This window comes from Maylandia zebra, linkage group LG7, assembly GCF_041146795.1.
Source record: "Maylandia zebra isolate NMK-2024a linkage group LG7, Mzebra_GT3a, whole genome shotgun sequence".
NCBI classification, from domain to species: domain Eukaryota; kingdom Metazoa; phylum Chordata; class Actinopteri; order Cichliformes; family Cichlidae; genus Maylandia; species Maylandia zebra.
This window is the reverse complement of record NC_135173.1, coordinates 24,842,712-24,862,158: the sequence shown is the minus strand read 5'-3', so window position 1 is coordinate 24,862,158 and position 19,447 is coordinate 24,842,712. Positions and strand designations below refer to the sequence as shown.

Sequence of the window (19,447 nt, the reverse complement as noted above, 5' to 3'; positions counted from 1 at the left end):
TTTTCCGAGGCAACACTTGAGAAAATAGTGTTTTAAGCTACTTTGCTAAATTTGAATACTTGAAAAAATTTATATAATATGAAGTTTCACAACACAGGGGTATGTCTGCTGAGGATGAACTGCACAAAATAGTCAAATGGTCCTGGTCAAACACAGATTTGGGGTGTGTGAGGGGCTTCACTGTCAACTGCAATGTTTTTCATCAGTTTAAGGCTGTTTCAGTGGTTCTGTATGTTTAGAAGCCTTGTAAAGTTTTACCCAGTACTGAAATGATCAGCAGTATCCTAATATACACAAACCCTAATACACATGCTATACATAGCTAGTTTTCTCAGCTATCCATCAACCTGGCTCTTCACAAAATGAATCTAGTTCTTCTTCTTCTGATCAGGAAAATAGGAAAATTGTTCTTTTAATTTTTGCACATAAAGAAGCTCAATTACAGGATAAAAGTACTGCTAGCTACTAAGCTATACACTTTAAAAACACCTTGAAGCAACTCTTGTTGTGATTTGGCGCTGTTGCGATTGTACATAAAATTGACTTGAACTGAATTTAAACCGAATACTCTGAAAATCAATAGATGTTAATGCATGTCATAGAGCTTCAATAATGATGGGAATGGTTTCGGTCTTAAACTTTACAGGCTTTCCATGTTTTTTGCGGAAATGTTTAAATATGTATAATATGCCAAGACACAAATTTTTTACTTTTCATTTACTTGTCAAAAGAAACATCTGATGTCCACCTTATTTGATGCTGAGATGTGAAATACTTTATTTATTTGATAATTGGGAACTTTAATAATTTGCATAATTAGATTTTTTTTCCAGATTTTTTTGTGTGCATCAGTTGATAATGTGTTTTTTTTTAATGTTTTGCTCCAGGAAGGGGATAAAAGGCAGCTTAGGGAAACATCAGTCCACCCTTCAAGCTCAGAACGATACGTCCACACCTTCAGAGACCTGAGTAATTTCTCTGGATCCATCAACGTCACATATCGCTATCTCGCTGGTACCCCACTGAACCGCAAGAGTAAGTTTACTGTTTCTTTTTAATAGAAATTTACATTGAGTCTTTCATGGGCCGGGGCAAATTACAGTGAATTGTATTTGCAAGAAGAGGATGCAAAATTAAATTTAAAATCTGTGACATTGGGATTTAATGCATAGCAATAAACAGAAACTGCTCCACAGGGGCTTCTTTACCTCAACATTAAATTCTTCTTTAGTGCTTTGTGCTTTATTCACAAAGCTTTTATGTCTATTTTCCCTCATAGACAATAACTGTGTGCTGTTAAATAAGTGAGCACTGAGCACAATTGTTTATTCAGCAAAAATATTTAGAAAATGCTTTAGAAAAATACAAATGCATTTAAAAATTTGTATTACGTTTATTTTCTCAAATAATACTGGTGGACTTTGACATAGTTTGAATTCAAAGTGACTTTCAACTACGCTGGAACTTTGGTCATGTGGTAAGGGCTGATTGTAAATAAAGATCAGCTGATGACCATTTGAAGGCTCAGGAAGCAACTAATAAGCAGACCTTGAAATAAATTTACTTAAACTCTAATTTCACGTTTACAATTTTAGGAGTATATTTTCTCAGACAGCGTTGAAACTTATGCAGTTCATCTGAAACCTGTCCTTTAAAGATGTTTTTGGAAATAGTGATCAAAGTTGACATTCATATTTTTTATTCACAGAGTATCTCACCATCGGGCTCTCATCTGTCAAAAGAAAAAGAGGAAACTACCTCCTGGAAACGATCAAATCCATATTTGATCAGTCCAGTTACGAAGAACTGAAAGAGATTGTGGTTGTCGTCCATCTGGCGGACTTTGACCTGGTCTGGTGTGAGAACCTGGTGCAGGAAATCACCAGGAAGTTTGCACACCACATCATAGCTGGACGTCTCTTAGTAATCCAAGCTCCAGAGGAGTACTATCCGTCTCTGGACGGATTGAAAAGGAACTACAACGACCCAGAGGACAGGGTCCGTTTCCGCTCCAAGCAGAACGTGGACTACGCTTTCCTGCTCAACTTCTGCACAAACCTCTCCGACTTCTACATGATGTTAGAGGACGATGTGCGCTGCTCCAGGAACTTCCTGACAGCACTGAAGAAGGTGATCACCTCCAGAGAAGGTTCCTACTGGGTGATGTTGGAATTCTCCAAGCTGGGCTACATCGGGAAGCTGTATCACTCCAGAGACCTGCCGCGCTTGGCTCATTTCCTGCTCATGTTCTACCAGGAAATGCCCTGCGACTGGCTCCTCATCCACTTCAGAGGCCTGCTTGCACAGAAGGACGTGATCCGCTTCAAGCCTTCACTGTTCCAGCACATGGGCTACTACTCCTCTTATAAAGGTGCCGAGAACAAGCTGAAGGATGATGACTTTGAGGAAGACTCCATAGACATTCCCGACAACCCCCCCGCCAGCCTTTACACAAACATCAATGTCTTTGAAAACTATGACGCCACCAAGGCTTACAGCACAGTGGATGAATACTTTTGGGGAAAACCTCCCTCTACTGGAGATTTCTTTATTGTAGTCTTTAACAAATCTACCAAAATCAGTAAAATTAAGATTGTTACTGGGTCTGATGACCGGCAGAATGACATTCTTCATCACGGAGCTCTGGAAGTAGGAGAGAAATTAGTTGGGACTAAAAAAGGCAAACAGTGTTCCTCTTATATCACATTAGGAGAGTTTAAAAATGGCAACATTGAGGTCCATGACGTAGACCACAAAATAGCCTTTGACATTGAGTGTGTACGCATTGTGGTCACAGGCAGCCAGAAAGAATGGCTCATTATCAGAAGTATAAGTTTATGGACTACGCAACCCCCCAGCCAATGATGACTATACAGAGACTTTTAATATGTCATAAAGGCAAAGGTTTTTATTATTATTTAGTAATGTATGTATTTCCAGATTTATTTATTCATTTTATATGTATTTATTGATACTCGTTTTGATTGCCAAATCAATCTATAGTTTTTTACCTGCAAGTTGTACTCTTAGTGGAGCATCTTCACAGTCATTCTCAAGGACTGTTCAGCTGACCTCAAAGTGTTCATTAACACATGTTGAAGTGTTACAGGAGTTTATCCATTTCAGCTTTTGATAGCGATCCTTAATACACGGCTGGGTGATAATTCACTGTTATTGTTTAGCAGCTTTAAGTAATATCATGTCACAATGTTCTGATTGTTGGGTTTTTGTTTAGCTTTGTTTTGACTATTCTCCTGCCCAAAGGAAAATATGGTTTGCAATTTCAGTATTTTGTTTCTGTAACAAAATTCCATGAAAAGACTAAAACATACTATTTTGTACTCTCTATCTCCAGTGTGATATACAGCATGTTGTTTCTCAGTGTCGTTAAGCTCAGTTATCCAAAATATCATTTTACCCTGTTTCTGCTCTTACATGGTTGCCAAAGCACTAAATACAAAATAATGTATCCTTTGCTTACAGCGCCCAGCAGTAACAGCACTGGAGTTTTTGGAAAGTTTTGAGAGATCGAGCAGAGTTTTTGTGTTGGCTTTTTTTTTCATGGGATTTGTTGACAATAACAAAGTTGTGGGGAAATTCAGTTGAAAGTGTAGTCATTAAGAGTTTTTCTTCATACATTCACACATTTAATATGCTCAAAATGATAACTGTGAAAGACGAGCACCGCATTGAACACCGTCAAGGTCATAAATGCATGATTATGCGTCCATTTGGTGTACAGTATCATTCATATTTAATAACTGTCAAATTTTAGAAACTGTTGAGCTGATACTACGCTCAGTCATCACACCCACTCACCCATTAGTAATTCAAATAACTATATATTATTTAGGAATGTTTTTGAAAGCTTTTCAGGAAGGCACTTCATGTAAATGATGAACACAAATTTTATTTGTAGGACACTGTACTACTGATTTGCTGCAGTTTTTTGTTTCGGAGTATTATGAAGTACTAATTTATAATTGAAGGACTTATTATTAAGTGTAACATGGTATTCTTTAAACAACCACCTTATTGAAAATCCTGTAGGGTTTTTTTTGTTGTTTGTTTCTTTGTTTTTGTTTTTTTTTTATCATGACGGACAATGAACTGGCAAAAGTATAGCCCTTGGATTTCTCTCTGAGGATGTCCCCTTTTGACCCTTAATCATTTTCCAGCTCGAAATCTCATCAGGAAGTGTCAGAGGTCATTGTTGCCTTGAATATTCATCAAGTAACACCAGATTTCTCTGCTTTAAATATTCTTTCCTGTTTAATCGTCTTCTTAGTTACGGGTAAGGCAGATGTGTGACTGAGTTGAGCTCTTTTTCAAACACTGTATATCCTGTCAGCGCTGCTGACGGGAGAGCACTGTTTGTGTTCGCCCATCTTCTCCAAGAGCTGAGATTAGATTGCACAGTGAGAAATGGGCCAGGTCTGCTCATACGACTCTTTCTTTTTTTTTCCTTTCTTTTTTAACAACACAGTTTTCCTCCTAGTAAATTGGTCTGTGTTTGCCTCACTCTCTACACCAGCAAAACAACATCTTCCCTGGAGCTATAAGATCTCAATTCGTTCTTTCCCCAGTGCTGGGCTCTCACTCCTTCACTGTTTCTGCTCTTACATGGTTGCTTCTCCGTGATCTTTGATCTCTGTTCATACAGTTTCTTTTGGGGGAACTTGCTTGAGTTTCCCCTGAAGATGCTTTTGGGCTCATTGCTCAATATTGTTAAACAGCTAACCTTCTAAGAATTAAGCAGACACATGGCATGTTAACTTATCATTGCCATGATACCCAAAGCAGTTCAGTACCATGCTTTAAAAGTAACCTTGTTGTGTGATCAGAATCTGCTATATGTCACATTAGTTTCTAAATTGAAGTGGTGGCAAGAAATGTTTACATTGTACCGATGTTCTTTAGGAACATGCAGCGCACGCAGGTCATCATTAAGCATGCTGGAACAGTTTTGTACAGCTTTGTTCCGCTTGTGTGATAGCCACCTGTTTCGTGTTTTCCCTCAAGGTCTTGTTCAGTGTTACAGATCGAGACCTTTCACAGATTGGCTTGTACTGCAATCTTGAAATTCTCCCTGAGCAAATCCCCCATGTACTATCTGAAATGAAATTAGAATGCCCACCACCTTACAATACGGCTTATTGTTTTTCCTCAACATTTCCCTGGGAAAACCACTATTCATTTTAGTAAATGATTCCAGGACCTGCATGGATCAGCTCCTTGGAGGGGATGTTGTTTGAATGGATGATGCTTGGAAGCACAATTTACATTGTGCTGTGCGTGTGTGTGTGGCATTCTTCGTGACACACATTGCGGTGCCAATTCAACCCAGTGTTACCTGCTTATTACCTGCCTATGAGCTATAAACACATGATGTTACCACAGGGCAGTTAGCTGTTGCACAAGTGGTAATGGATAGCTTTAATAAGCCTCATCTCCAAGCAGTGCAACCATGTTGTGAAGGTGATATTTGTGGAGGAGAAATTGCTGTCTGGTCTTTATATGAAATAAGATGTCAGCTAAAAGTAGCCGCACACTGCAGAATTATGGACAGATTTACATCTTGAGGATCAACAAAGCCTGAATAAATTCCTCAAAAGAATATCAGCAAACTGCTGTGCAGAGCATTCTTTGCTATTGGCAATATGTTTGGAAACCTCAGTTCATACTATGGCCTTGGGTGAACCGCGTGAAAAGGATCCATTATACATTTGTCTTAATACTTAAAGGGCCCTTTAATTTTCTTAAGGTTACAATTGTCTAAAATCAAAGAGTAACTGCATCAAACCTCACCGGACCTGTGAGGGAAAAAGCAGAACTTTATGATTCACCTGCAGGAAACTAACTATCTAAGTTGTTCAGTTATATTGGCTTTGAAGGTCTAGTCCCCAAAGCTCTGAGCAAATGATGACTGTGTGAACGTGATGTGTGGGAGTTATATGAAACGTGAGCTGTCTTCCAGTGGAGCATGTACAAAGTGCATGAACAAAAGCATTTTCAGTGGATAAAACAACTCCTTTTGTATGTAAGGATCTATGAATTATTGTTCAGCTTCTGCTAATGAAATTGTTCTGAGTCTGTACGTAGAAGCCTACCATTCACCAAGTTTAGAGTTGACATGCTGTATATTGTTAAGTGGAGCGGGTGTGTTAAGATGTTGTTTCTGTGTCTGTTTTACTTTCCATCGTTCTCTAATTGGTACTGTATTGTAAGATGACATATATTTTTTTATACATATCATTTCAAATGTTGTATTGTAAATGCTGTATTTAAAAATAAGTTAGATTAAACAAATGAATGCTTACTTTGTTGTGCACTGACTTCTAAGACACACCAGTAAGCTCAATGGATCACAACATACTGAATATATGTCTGCAGTGTGTCGGGGCTTGAATCGTTGCTTTGAAAGCCCAGCGGATAACTAAACAGCATTTACATGACTCTAAATCAAGAACTAGTTTTGCTTCAGTGTGACGAACGACATTAAAAAAAGATCATACTCTTACAACATACATTTTCACTAAAACTAATAATTGACATTTGAAGTTTCTTTAAATTTGCAGCAAGAGCGAGCCTGCTTTACTCAGATGCAGTTGTAGCTTAAAGCAGAAAACATACATTATTCATTTCAATATTCATAAGCTTTCTGCTCTTTTTCCTGCATACTTAATGAAAGTGTACAGATGATCCCAGAGAAATTGGGGGTGGTGTGTGAGGGGGTACTGTAACGTGTAAAGCTTTGTGCTCTTGGGCCATTGGTCAACACGAGTCACATATTTTCTGAAAATGCACTGTCAGGCAAAAATGCATTCTGAAGCAAACAGTGTTGTTAAAGTGGGACTTTATACAGTCTAACATGCTGTATAAGTTTTATGGCCGGTGTAAATGGATACATAAGCCTCTGTACGGTAAGTGTCTGTTTAACATGTGCCCAGTGCATTAAAAACAACACCATCTTTTATATTATATATATATATATATATATATATATATATATATATATATATATATATATATAAATAAATAAATAAATAAATAAATACAGGCATTTTACAATTTACAGTGTTATCAGCAGTGTTATCTCCACTTAGTAGATATACACTATTTAAACCCATCTCTTAGAACATTTTTATTTTGTAGAACGTTGTACAACAAAATGTACAAATTATGACAAAAAATAAAACTAATTAAATAAAGAAAAACTCCACTCCATGTTTGATTATATGAATGGGTGAATGAGGCATATTGTATAGGGTGCCTTAAGTGCTCAAATACAGTAGAAATCCCCATATAAGAAACAGCCCATTTACCATTTACTATGGGAAAATAAACAGGTTTTCCAACAACTATAAGATTAATTGCCAAGAAGCACTGTTACAACAACAATGCAAGAAATGATCAACCCAACATAAATTCCTTTACTTTTTCTAAGTTCATATGAAGAGCCAAGATAATATTGTTCAATGATAGCAGGAATAACAATGAGACCACAGAAGGTGGGCTGAAAACATTTTACACATTCCTAGGCCATAAAATGATACATCAGCACAATCTGCTGATTCTACTTTTTTATTTTATTTTTTATTTAGAAACTAAACGTTTATGTATGTTTATACACATGCATACGTACAATAAAAAAAATCAAGTTCAAAGTCCATTTCCCTTCACTTCAAACAGAGTTTAATTCATCAAATGAAGACAATTAGTGATCATCACTTGAACAAAATATGGAGGTGGCTGTCGTGAACATTTATTATCTCATATGTATGTTTTTTTATGTATGTGTTGTTGGTTTTGGGGGGGGGGGGGGGGTTTAACCAGAAATTAGTAATTTCAGAATTCAAGAGATCACATAATCAGAAGTGTCTCGGTAGCTGTAACCTAAATAAAGCTGAACTCCTGGAGAAAAAGCCACACAGGCATGTAAAGAACATGCAAACTGCACACAGAAGGAGGCTATCCTGGATCAAACTCTCTTGCTGTGAGGCTGCTGTCAAGTTTAAAAACAACACGTTTAAAAAAGTGTTCTTGGGGGATTTTCACTTTTCTGCAAGAATCCGATGAAACACGAGTGACAAGGTTATTTCCCAGCAGTGCGTGAGTGAATGAACATTTTATAAAGTTTTACAAAACCAAAATGAACAATGTCAATCTTATCTATAAAACCTTTCACTGAATCAGTGAGAGTCCATGAAGTTGGGAGATACAGGGACTGCTTTTAAAATATAGAGAAGCATAACATATTAATTAGAAGGAGTGGAATAATTCTCACTGACAACTGGAGTTTATTTAATCAGGAACGTCAAACAATGCTAAAGATTTAGATTTCAAATTTGGATGCAAACTAACTTTTTTTTTATAGAGGAATGGTACAGAATCAATAAATATTAGGAGTTTCATGACATGTTTAATAAAGGAGTTGGGACTTGATAGCACTGGCTCTGTTTCAGAGCCTCTGAGTGTTTTGTCACAGTCGTCTCTGTCTCGCTCCACATGCTGCCCTTCAAAGTCATCCAGAACCAAATGAAAGGTAAGCATACATGACGACCCGGCGCCCGAGAAACCACGGCTAATACACACCATGAAGGAGCCAGGGAGGCAAGTAAAAAACCAATATCCCACATAACAAGACCTGCGCTGTGCACAGTGGGAGACATCGGCCAATCAATGCTGTGGTTGCCATGGTGCTGCCAGCACGAACCTGCACAGGAGGAAAAACCCCACATGATATCAAACTGATATGGATTGTGTGGATTTCCTCATTTGCCTCTTGATCTGTCCTGCACTCTCTGGGAATTCAACATTGTAGATGGATTTTAATTCCACCTCACATGTCTATTAAGAAGCTGCAGCAATGTGTTCAGCAAATCAAAAGAACAATGGGCGAGGCTTGTTTGTTATTTTGGCTGCTTCTTCTCTTAAGGTGCAGATGCAATATGCTGTCATGCACACAGTAGTGCAGCATCAAAGCTTGTATATAGCTTTTGATTGGGTCCATTTTGTGCCTTGTGTTTTATGGAGCTCTTACAGCACAGACCCACGAGCCAGGTGCACTGGCTGAGGTTGGGCCAAGCTGGGGAAATGGTGGAGGAGAGATAAAAGACATATTGAGGAAGCTGAAAAGAAGTGTAATGAACAGGCAAATGGGCAAGTACGGGGGATTTGAAAGCATTGAATTTGAAGCAAAGCTTAAGGTAGAGAAACACAAAGCAGGCCCAGATGATGAATGACTCGTAATAACCTGGCTAGCAACCTGTGATTGTGTGCCTTTCAGTGATGGAGGAGTCCCCGAGCATTTTGGTGCTATCGTGTTGATGAGAAGCCAGTTACAATAGATGCTGAGATGCCTGAGCCAGCCTGTGCTGCTGGTTGTGGAATCAGAGTGCATTCCTAACAGCCAAAACTATGATGAAAACGGCTGAGGGTAAACAAAAAAAAAACATATGACGCATTTGATCATCTTTTGTTTTCAGATGGTGGAAAAGCGAAGCAATGAGAAGTAGAATCTACTTGTGCTGACTGGGGGCTTCAGCTTTCATCAGCAACTGTATGTAAACAGCAGTATACTGGTATTCTTAACATGAGAAGTACAATTGATTGACGGCATGAATGGAAGGAGTGGTGGAATGCATTTATCTTGCATGTAAAGTTTCAGTGTACTCATACTTTCTATGCTATAATACTTTGCACTATATTTTTGGATGCAAATATTTCACTTTCTGACCTCTGTGCAGATTATTCAGACCTAAATTTGCTGCTCTTACACTGACGTTTGTATCCCAGTATCAGGTGGGTCTCCCACTTTGGATATGACAGGGTAGCATTAGCAATTTATAGCCATGAGACTGTGTTGTTTATGTTCTTTATCTTTCTCTGTCACACCAACCCTCTGCATATCCTCCCTCAATACATCTATGACTCTTCTCTGTGATCTTCCTATTTTCCTTCTGCCCAGCATCTCTATATTCAATACCCTTTGTCCAATATATCTACCATCCCTCCTCTGCACATTTCCAAACCATCTCACCCTTGCCTCTCTAGCTTTGTCTCCAAACAGCTCAACCCTAGCTCTCCCTCTGATGTACTCATTTCTAATCTTGTCTATTCTGGTCACTCATGGTGAAAATCTTACCATCTTCAGCTCTGCGTCCTATCTTTTTGTCACCAAACTTAGATCATAGCAGGTCTAGCACCACTATTATCTTGTAAAACTTCCCTCTCACTCTTGCTTCTGTCCTTCTGTCACAAATCCCCTCTGACACTCGTCCTCACCCAGTCCACCCTGCCTGCACTCTCTTCTTTCACCTCTCTTTTGTAGTTGGTTTGGGTGGTTGACCCCAGGTATTTAAACGTATCTACCTTCATGACCTCTGCTCCTTGCATCTCCACTGTTAGTCTCATTCGCACACATGTATTCTGTCTTGCTTTGTTTCCTCTTATCTGCAGAGCATACCTCCACCTCTCCAGGTTCTCTCTCACCTTCTTTCTACTCTCAGTACAAATCCCAAAGTCGGCTCCAAACCTCAGTACACAGAGACTCCTGCCTGAGTCTCATACTTTAATACTGTTAATATACAGTTTCATCACGTGAGTTCTTTATGCAGTTCTCTGGAGGAGAGGAGTAGCTCTAGTTTTGTTGTTGTTTTTGATTTTTAAAGACTCGTTTATTTCTGCTGTGTATTTCACATGTCATCATGAGAGTCTGGAGTGGTTGATTTGCTTTTAGAGCAAACTTCAAGTGACCAGTTGAGGAACTGGCTGTCACACATGGGGGGGGAAAAAAAAAAAAAAGTAACGGCATATAACTGTGTAGGTCATGAGTTTAATTACATGGGCTAAGCCACAATCTCACTGCATAGATTATCCATTGCAAGGGCAGGCAACCTCAAGAAAATTCTTTTCATTTGCCGTCATGATGTTGAACATTAACCACGAACCCGCCCAGCAGAACACTGCGTGCTTCCCTTTAACAACTCCCATGGCATTTACAGGGTCTTCTTGAGGAGTGGAGATAAAAGGGACTGTGCTGCAGGCGCTGCTGGAGCCAGCTTCTGCCTCAAAGTGTATAGTCCCTACGGCGAATGAGAGTTTAATCGCTCCCAATTGCTTTGCTTCACAAAGGTGTGACCCCCCCGCACCCCTCCCGTCCCCCCTCTCCTGTTCCCACCACCACCCTCCCATCTGTCTCTCATTGTTGCCAGCGAATAAATCTTGCCGCAGGGAGATGTGCTGCTACTTTTCCTCAGTCTCCTCTTCCCTAAAACCTTCACTTTCAGTTTTGTAATGCTTTCATCCAACTGGGAACAGGGAAAGGAGTAATCAAAACAATTACCTAAGTCCCATTTCGTTTCATATGAGACTTGTCTTTTTTCATGTGAATTGTCTGCCAGGATGAAACAGGTTGTGTCTTGGGGACTTTTTGTGGAACATCACACAGGCAGCAGCTGTCACAACACAAGAACAGCTTCAGTGGCATGCTGGTTTTACCAGCAGGTTTATCACTTGGCTCTTTCGACAAACAATTACCAAAAACAAAATGAAAAAGAAGAAGTGCAAAAAAAATTCACTTTAGTTATCAGAAGACCTTCATGGTAGAACTTATAGCACTGTGTAGAAAACAGACAACGACAGTGCGCGTTTCACTATTATTACCTCTGGGGATTGTTATCTATTTTCTCAAATGATACAAAAAAAAGCTTCCTCAGTGACAAGCTTACCTCATAGTGTGCCTCATGATTAGCCAAACAGATGAGAAAAAGGAAAAAAATAAATACATTTTAAAAAGCCAGGCAATATTTTGGCAGATCAACAGAGCTTTGACTTTGATGAGACAAAATGAGCTCACCACAAGATATAACATATTTCCTGGCCCTCCCCACTGCTCATATCTATCCACTACAGTATAACTCTCACACTCTCAGGCATGTCGTCCGAAATTGTAAAGGCCTTAATTAAAGATTAATGTCAGGGTTTCTTGCATGCGCCGCTTAGATAACACATTTCCCAGGGCGCAAAGCTTAAAATCGCACAGGCTGGACACCAGATTTTTCAGCTTTCAGAACAAAAGCTCTCAGTTCTCTGGCCAACCAGATCTTTTCAGTTGAAGGACAAGCAATAACAGCTCCGCTACTGTCTTTTGCAATGCCACCAGTGTGACTGAGGATGGGGGGGGGGGGGGGGGGGGGTGTTTTAATTATCATAGACAGTCACAGTGACACAATCAGCCAGTTGAAGACCCACTGCACCAACCGCACGTCCCTCTTCCCCCTCGAAACAATTACTGATCCTTGTCTTATTCATGAAGCCTGCTTATAATGCCAGGGCATCCTGCAGAGTGGAGGGATCTGTCTGTGAGAATCAGCCTTGTGAATGCCTTTCCACACACAATGGCGTACATGTATGCACAGGAAGCAATTCAACCACATGTATGCATGTGTGCTTATGTAAACATGTGTTTCAGCACTGTCAGACAGATGTAGATGAGATCTGACCAGCTCCAGTGGAGCGCCCCGCAGTGCCGGCAGTGCTGCAGTGGGGCTTGTTGCTTTAACTGTCACCTGACAAACAATGTCTTGTCCCATCATCTCTTCTTTGAGGACAATAAGATCCACAAACAGTGTCACAGCAACCACACAGGGACATAAACGTACATGTTCAAAATCAATATACTAAGTCTTATTGTGAGAGAGCTTGTGTAGGTGCAAGTGAGATAACTCTGATGGTTTGAAAGCCATGTAATATAGCCCTTTCTGAACACCTACACTGTAGCCGTCTCTAAATAACAAGTGTTAAAAGAACAAGAAAGAAAGAGACTTTCATAAAGTAGTGAGAGAACTCTGCAATAACCAGCAGCTGTCTTAGCCATAAGATAACAAATAGTTCTGCAGCACAGAGTGTCATATTTACTTAACTTTTCTGGAGTTAGAGAGACTATGTTACTGCCGACACTTTTACTGTGAGAGCACATCTTGAGCCTTAAACTTAGAGTGAATGCCAGTTTCAGTCATTAGTTTAGTTTGGTATCGCCTTTGTAGCTGTTAAGGTGATGGTTCAGTTTGCCCCGTTCAGCAGCGACTTCTGTGTGGTACTGGCATAATTATACAGGTGAACTATGAAACTGTGTCAGTGATCATACAGTATCCATAGCTGTAGTTCTATGGAGAATGCATATACATCGCCAATTTGCTTGTTTCATTAGCAATAACACCAGGAATAGAAAAGCCAGAGATGGCGTTGAATGGGTGAGGTCCATTGGTTTCCTTTATCAGAATGTGTGAAAGGACTTTCTGATAAGCCACTGACAATTACCAAAGAAACAGAGAATAGCCTTTGTTTAATTAACTCAAGTCAGATTAGCAAGAACATTTACTGAAAACGTACCTAGTAGACCCTGGTTGTGTTATCCTTGCAAAAAAGACCGGATTAACACTCTGCCAAGCCAAATACCCATGGCTGCCTAAAGCTCAAAACTCATTATCTGTGAACTGCTTAATTCGATTAACATTTGCTTAAATTAAACATTTAATTAGTTATAGACATGTGATAGTTGTAGACATATAAGACATCCTGGGTAATATGTTATCCAGGCATGCAAACAAACATATCAGGCATTTCTAGCAGGCAGTTACCCCCTTTCCTCCAACAGTGCCATGAGCAAGATCATTGTCTTGCTAATCATGTCAGTCATGTCAAGTGTCAAGTTTCTCCTAAGTATTAAAGCTCCTAATCCCTTCTTAGCACATCTTAGTAACATCGGTTGAATTCAGTTTTATTTATACAGCACAACAGTCGTCGCCTCAAGGTGCTTACAGTAAAAACCCATTTGGCAAGGGTGAGAAGGAAAAACTCCCTTTTAACAGGACGAAACCCCTGCCAGCCATCTGCCGCAACTATTTGGGAGTAATGGATAACTATAGGCCAACCTTTAAAGGTTCTGACTGCCTCTGTTAACTTAAATAAATGTCATGGGGTTTTTGACTTGGCATTTTGTTTGTGTTCTCCAGTGGTGGCGAACACTGAACTGAGTCTCTTAAGCCTTTTTTTTTTTGTTGCCCTTTGTCTCTGTCTGCTGTCTAACTAACCAGGGAGCATTATTCACAACTGACATTGACAGCCTTACCTGTGACAATAAACTGCATTGACATGGCTCTCCCTTCACTGCCCTTGCTGAAGGCTTCGGTAATGCAGCCCATATGCAAGCCCTAATTACTTTCTCCGATGGCCCCTGCAACAAGGTCACACTTGTTATGCCACTGTCCCATCCACACGATCAGATTTTTTACAAAGGAAGCTAATCTCATTCCTTCACAAGCCATTATCTTGATCGGACTGGCTTTTTACGCAATTTGCAATGCTGTCCAGATGAGAGAATGACTTTCCTTTAGGAGTGAAGACGCTCCTATCAGCATCCCAGTGAGAAGCTTCAAGCTGTCAGCCAACATCCACCAACTCCAAATTGGAGTTAAATTGAAGAGGCGTTCGGCTGGAGAAAGGCCAAGACAAGCAGGCCAGAGCACTGCTGCAGCGGCAGATGTCGATGAAGGTTTTTAATGGAGTTGAATTAATTCACGCAGGGTGTAATTTGTCCCGTGGATGTGGGAGGTGTACTAAGCCTGAACTTTTTCAGGGTCACAAGAGTCGTTATATTGATAAACATCTGCTGAGGCAGCCTGCAAATTTGCAAAAACTGACAGATCTGTTCTGATGTTGAGATAATGATAAATAGCATTCCTCCAGCGCGAGGCTTGTTGTAAAGCCAGAGCTGCACCCTCACATATGTTTGCCCAATACTGAGTAAATAGAGAGCGTTAAAGTAAATAACTGCCGATTTACTCTCCTAGTTAATTTTCCAAATTTAAATTGGCCAATTTATTGTTGAGTGAATTCTGTGCACCATACCGTGGAAAGGTTTTGGCTCTACAAGTAAGGAGGATTTCAAATGCATGTAAATGAAAGAGCTTTAATCTACCAGTTGTTAAACAGCAGAAGTTCTTCTAAGCAGTTTCTGAAAGTGTTTAGCTTTTAGCTCTCTAACTGTCTAACGTCAGCCACCACACTTCTGTTACAGGAGTCCTTGTTCTTGTAGTTGAAGATAGTGTATGACTCTGGTTGTATATCTCGAGTCAGTGACGTCCTGTAGAAAATTACATGAAGAATCTGATCATCTGAGGTGCCAAAAGCCTTTGCATAGTACTTTATCTTTATATTAAAGCTAAAAGTCCAATCCACATTTGTTTTTTCTATTCAGAAACATTTGAGAAAGGTTGTCTGTCTCTATTTGTTAGCCCTGCAACAGACTGGCAACCTGTCCAGGGTGTACCCCGCCTCTCGCCTTATGGCAGCTGCCGTGTTCCCCTCATGTTTGCTCACCACTCTTTTTTTTTTTTTTTTTTTTTTGTGGTGTACATATTGTGGAGCCTTCCCGTCATCCTTTGTCCTGTCATCCACACTGCCTTCTGTTTCCCTTGCTCTGATTTCTCTGAGTTTCCCAAGCGTGTGTGGGATGTTTGGATTCTTTGTTATCTTTTGGATTTGGAACTTTGTAATTTTCTGGACCAAGGAGCATTAAAGCTTGTTTTAAAGTTTATTCCTGCCCCAAGAGTCAAGATTTGGGCCCATAAAGGTTTGTCAGCCTTATAGTGTTTCATGGCACTGCACAGCAGTCAAGTGTCTGTAGCATTTATGAGGCTTGATGTAACAGTACCAATCTAAAGAGAATTTGTAGAGCTCTATTTGACACTGAAATAAAGTTCTCATTCTTTCCTAATAGTTGGAAGCACACTGTTGCAGAATGTGATTAAAATGAACCAGTTGTAGTAATCACTGGAGAAAGACAACATTTGTTTATTAAGAACATTTCTTGTTCATTTGTTGTGTGATTGTTAGACTTCTCTTTCTAATAACTGCAGGATTTGTATCTCACAACATACATGCCTTGAAATGGCTACTGCTGTTACCTGGCACTGTGTGCATAAAACTGAATTAACTGAATAGAACTGAATTAAAATCAAATGACCATTTCAGGATTCTGACTAAAATCTATTTAAGCAGGAAATTATTACTAAAGAAGAACCAAAGGTCAGTCTTGAAATGATTCATGTCATCTTCTTGCCTCTTCCCACACCAGTATAATAAGTGGTCTGGATTAGCTTTGTGATGTACTGCCATCTGCTGGTAGTGAACGTGCATGTGCACAACTAACAAAATGAAACATTTTGATTTGTTTACAATCCATCTTTTGAAATACATTTTTCCTGACTGGAGCTAGGTTGGAGTATAGTAAACCAAGAAACAGACCAGTTTAATATAATCATAATATCTGTTATTATGTATCATGATGGGTAAAAGCCTGCAGGATATTGCTATTGCTTTTTGAACTCCTAGTTTTACAATATCCACAACTAAATCACTTAAAAGGTTTCCTTGATCGCAACACAAACAAGAAACACTGCACTTTGACATTTTCACTCGTTTTATTAAAAATAAACATGCAGTTAAAATGTGTTGCTGAATGTAAGTCGCAAGAGCCTTCACAATTGTGAACGTAACATCACAGGGTCATTTCTTGCATTGATATGACTTATTTTGTTAAGCTTTGAACATTTTTGTTTATACAGAATATTCAAACAAGTATAAGCATGGTTGTAGACTTAACTGATTTCCAGATGTTAACAGCTGTGAGGCTGTGAGGCCACAAAACACCACAATACTGCCCTGCTACAAAACCTGTTTCAGTTTAAAGCTACAACTACAATTACAGAATTGTGTTTTCATTGACGTGTCATAGTATGTGAAAAAATATCATTCCAGTTTTTCTTAAACAGCATATACTTTTCTGTTAAAATTTAAAGTTGACCAAAAAAATCCCAATGCTCTCACTTTATGATGCAGATTTCTACAAAGATTTTGTGACTGTTCTTTCTTTTTTCTTTTTTTTCTCTTGATATGTGACTCTTCCCCCTACTGACTTGAAAAGAATAATAATGAAGGTTGTCTATATGATATATTTTTAACCTTTGTTCATGCAAAGTTTGACCTTTCCTTGTTACACCTGATGTATTTGATGTATTCAAATGGAGCTATTTGAAACATTCTGGGGCATTCAGCTGTGCAGAACTACCTGGTTTAAAGGTGCGCCGGCAGTAATTTTGGTATGAAAGTTTAAATGGCAGCTTTAAAACTAACTGACTTGATAAATACCTGCAGTAACTGGAGTGAATGAAAAGCTAGAACGATGATGGCTGCATATTATTTCATCTCAGCGATGTAATTTAAGTTCAGAGGACCTTTTACCTTTTTTGTGTTACATTCAGAAAAAGATACCAAATGAACTCAGTTGGTAAATATCATAAAAAAGAAATTCGACATCCACCTGTATCCAGGAGCACAGTTAGATTTCGTTTCACATGTGGGACTTTGAGCTATCTGTCTCTGATATTTCATCTGTCACCCCAATACAAAGGAGGTGAACATCATTTTCCTTTTAGGTACTCAAAAATTGAGAAATTACATTTGAAGATTTTCTTGTAACCTTTCCCTGACAGAGAAATGGTTCCACTGAAATATGACCACATCGGGGTCTGGGGATTATCCCTGTTATCCGAAACGCTTTTTTAAAGGAGATAATGAGTCCATACCCAAGTATGGCCCTTTACTATCAGCAAGGCTGGACATAGCTGTCCCGCTTAGAAATGCAGTTTTGCTTTTTGATTCTTTTTCGTACGGGATTACGTGTTGTAAGCATGTTTTGAGGGGACTGAGTTCAGGTGAAATATCAGGTGTTGATGGTAACATGAATTTTTTGTGCCTGATTTCTCACTTACCTTCATCTCAAAAAGTGTTACCAAAACTTTTGTAGAACAAAGAAATCCTTTGTACCTAATTGTTTGGCCCAAACGTGTTTTGAATAAAAACAGCTTTTCCTTTGCGTCAAACTCCAAATCTAATCTTCTCACATCACCTGCTCTCTCAGGCAACAAGATGAAGCCATCCCAAATGCGTGTTTGATTGTGTGTTGCACGTCATCCAAGTGCTTTGGCTGTCAAGGTTAAGAACCAAGTTTCAAAGAACACCAAAGCTTTTTGATTTAGAGAGGAAACTGCCATTTATTAAGGCCAAGACCTCTCATTCGCTGTAGTAAAGGTGTATTTCATCTGCTGAAGTCAAAGGGCCTCTGTGCTCCTTTGAAAAATGCTCAGCATAGCACATGCTATTAAGATCAATGTGTTGATATTAAAGGCGCCACAAGCTGAATTTTAACATCAAGAAATCATTACGGCATCAGTGTTCAGACCTGACTGTAGTTGCAAGTGGATCCCAAGTCAAAGAGTGGCAGCATTTATTGGGCTGTTTTTCATTATATTATAGATTTTTCATCAATCTATAAAAGTTATAAAAGGAGACAAACGCCGTTAATAATAAATTACATTGCAACAATGCTGCTACCGGCAAAGTCTACTATTTTTTCCAAATTATAAATGTATTTTAGGATATGTAAAATTCCATCACTGATATTTGTATAAATGACTGATTTGAATTCCAAACAAAAAAAGACATAAATCAAGATCTCAGATTGCATTATTATACATAAGAATGGATGTCTAAAGAACAAGGTCATTCTATATTTCCATACTAAGAAATATAGAATAACCTTTTTGGTCTTATGGAATACCAAAAACCAACAGCATGTTTGTACTTTTTCTTTCTTTTTTTTTAAAAAAAAAAATGATTAAGCATAGCTAACATTTTAGGCACTATTTGTGTTTCATTTCTAATTTGTTGGGATTTTTCTAAATGCATATCAATCCATATTTAGGATCTAGCAGCCCAATTGTGCATAAAGAAAAGATAACTTTTATCTTATCTTTTTGCACAATTTTATGTACAATAAAGTACTGAGTCCTAAACTAAACTGTGTTCATTGAGATTAAAGTTGATAAAGAATGAGGACAGATGAGAAATTAAAGCGAAAATATGGATCCTGGGCTTAATGCCGTGGGAGCAGTTTGATTTCACAGTATGGGTCCACAGAGACATTTTTCTATGCTGATGAGAGTGATCTTTTCCAAGATGACAAAACCTCTATCCATGGCGCGCAGTGGGACTGAATTAATGATGAAGGTGAATAATATGCTGTGGCCTTTGCAGTAACCAATTTTCAACCGGTTGAACAGTGTTGCTTCTACTCTGTGTTTCCATGCATGTCAAAGTAGAGTTGCAGAGACTTGGAGAGTTTGTGCTAAACCGACTGAAGCTACTGGTGACACTTAGGGAGACATAAAGTGTCTCCTGGTTTTGTTTGGTCAGAGGAGTAATTTGTTGTAGGTTGTGATCCTGTGAATGCTAATTAAGTATTATAAAGGATGAAATATGACACAACTTAGCTAAGTCATTACATAAATAGAAAAAGCAGATTGTGACATTGCGCTGGTTT

The 19,447-nt window shown here is 38.9% G+C and overlaps 1 protein-coding gene across 3 annotated transcripts in view; it reads left to right on the top strand.

Annotated features, from left to right (window-relative positions):
* The window catches only part of mgat4c (mgat4 family member C), a 147,908-nt gene extending 141,598 nt beyond the window's left edge, over positions 1-6,310 (top strand). For all 3 annotated transcript variants that reach the window (XM_014409093.3, XM_014409092.3, XM_076886127.1), the window contains 2 exons: positions 888-1,035; positions 1,709-6,310. In XM_014409093.3, coding sequence (XP_014264579.1) covers positions 888-1,035; positions 1,709-2,865 — 1,305 coding nt within the window. In that variant the 3' untranslated portion in view covers positions 2,866-6,310. The remainder of the gene's footprint in view (positions 1-887; positions 1,036-1,708) is intronic.
* Positions 6,311-19,447: the final 13,137 nt, after the last annotated feature.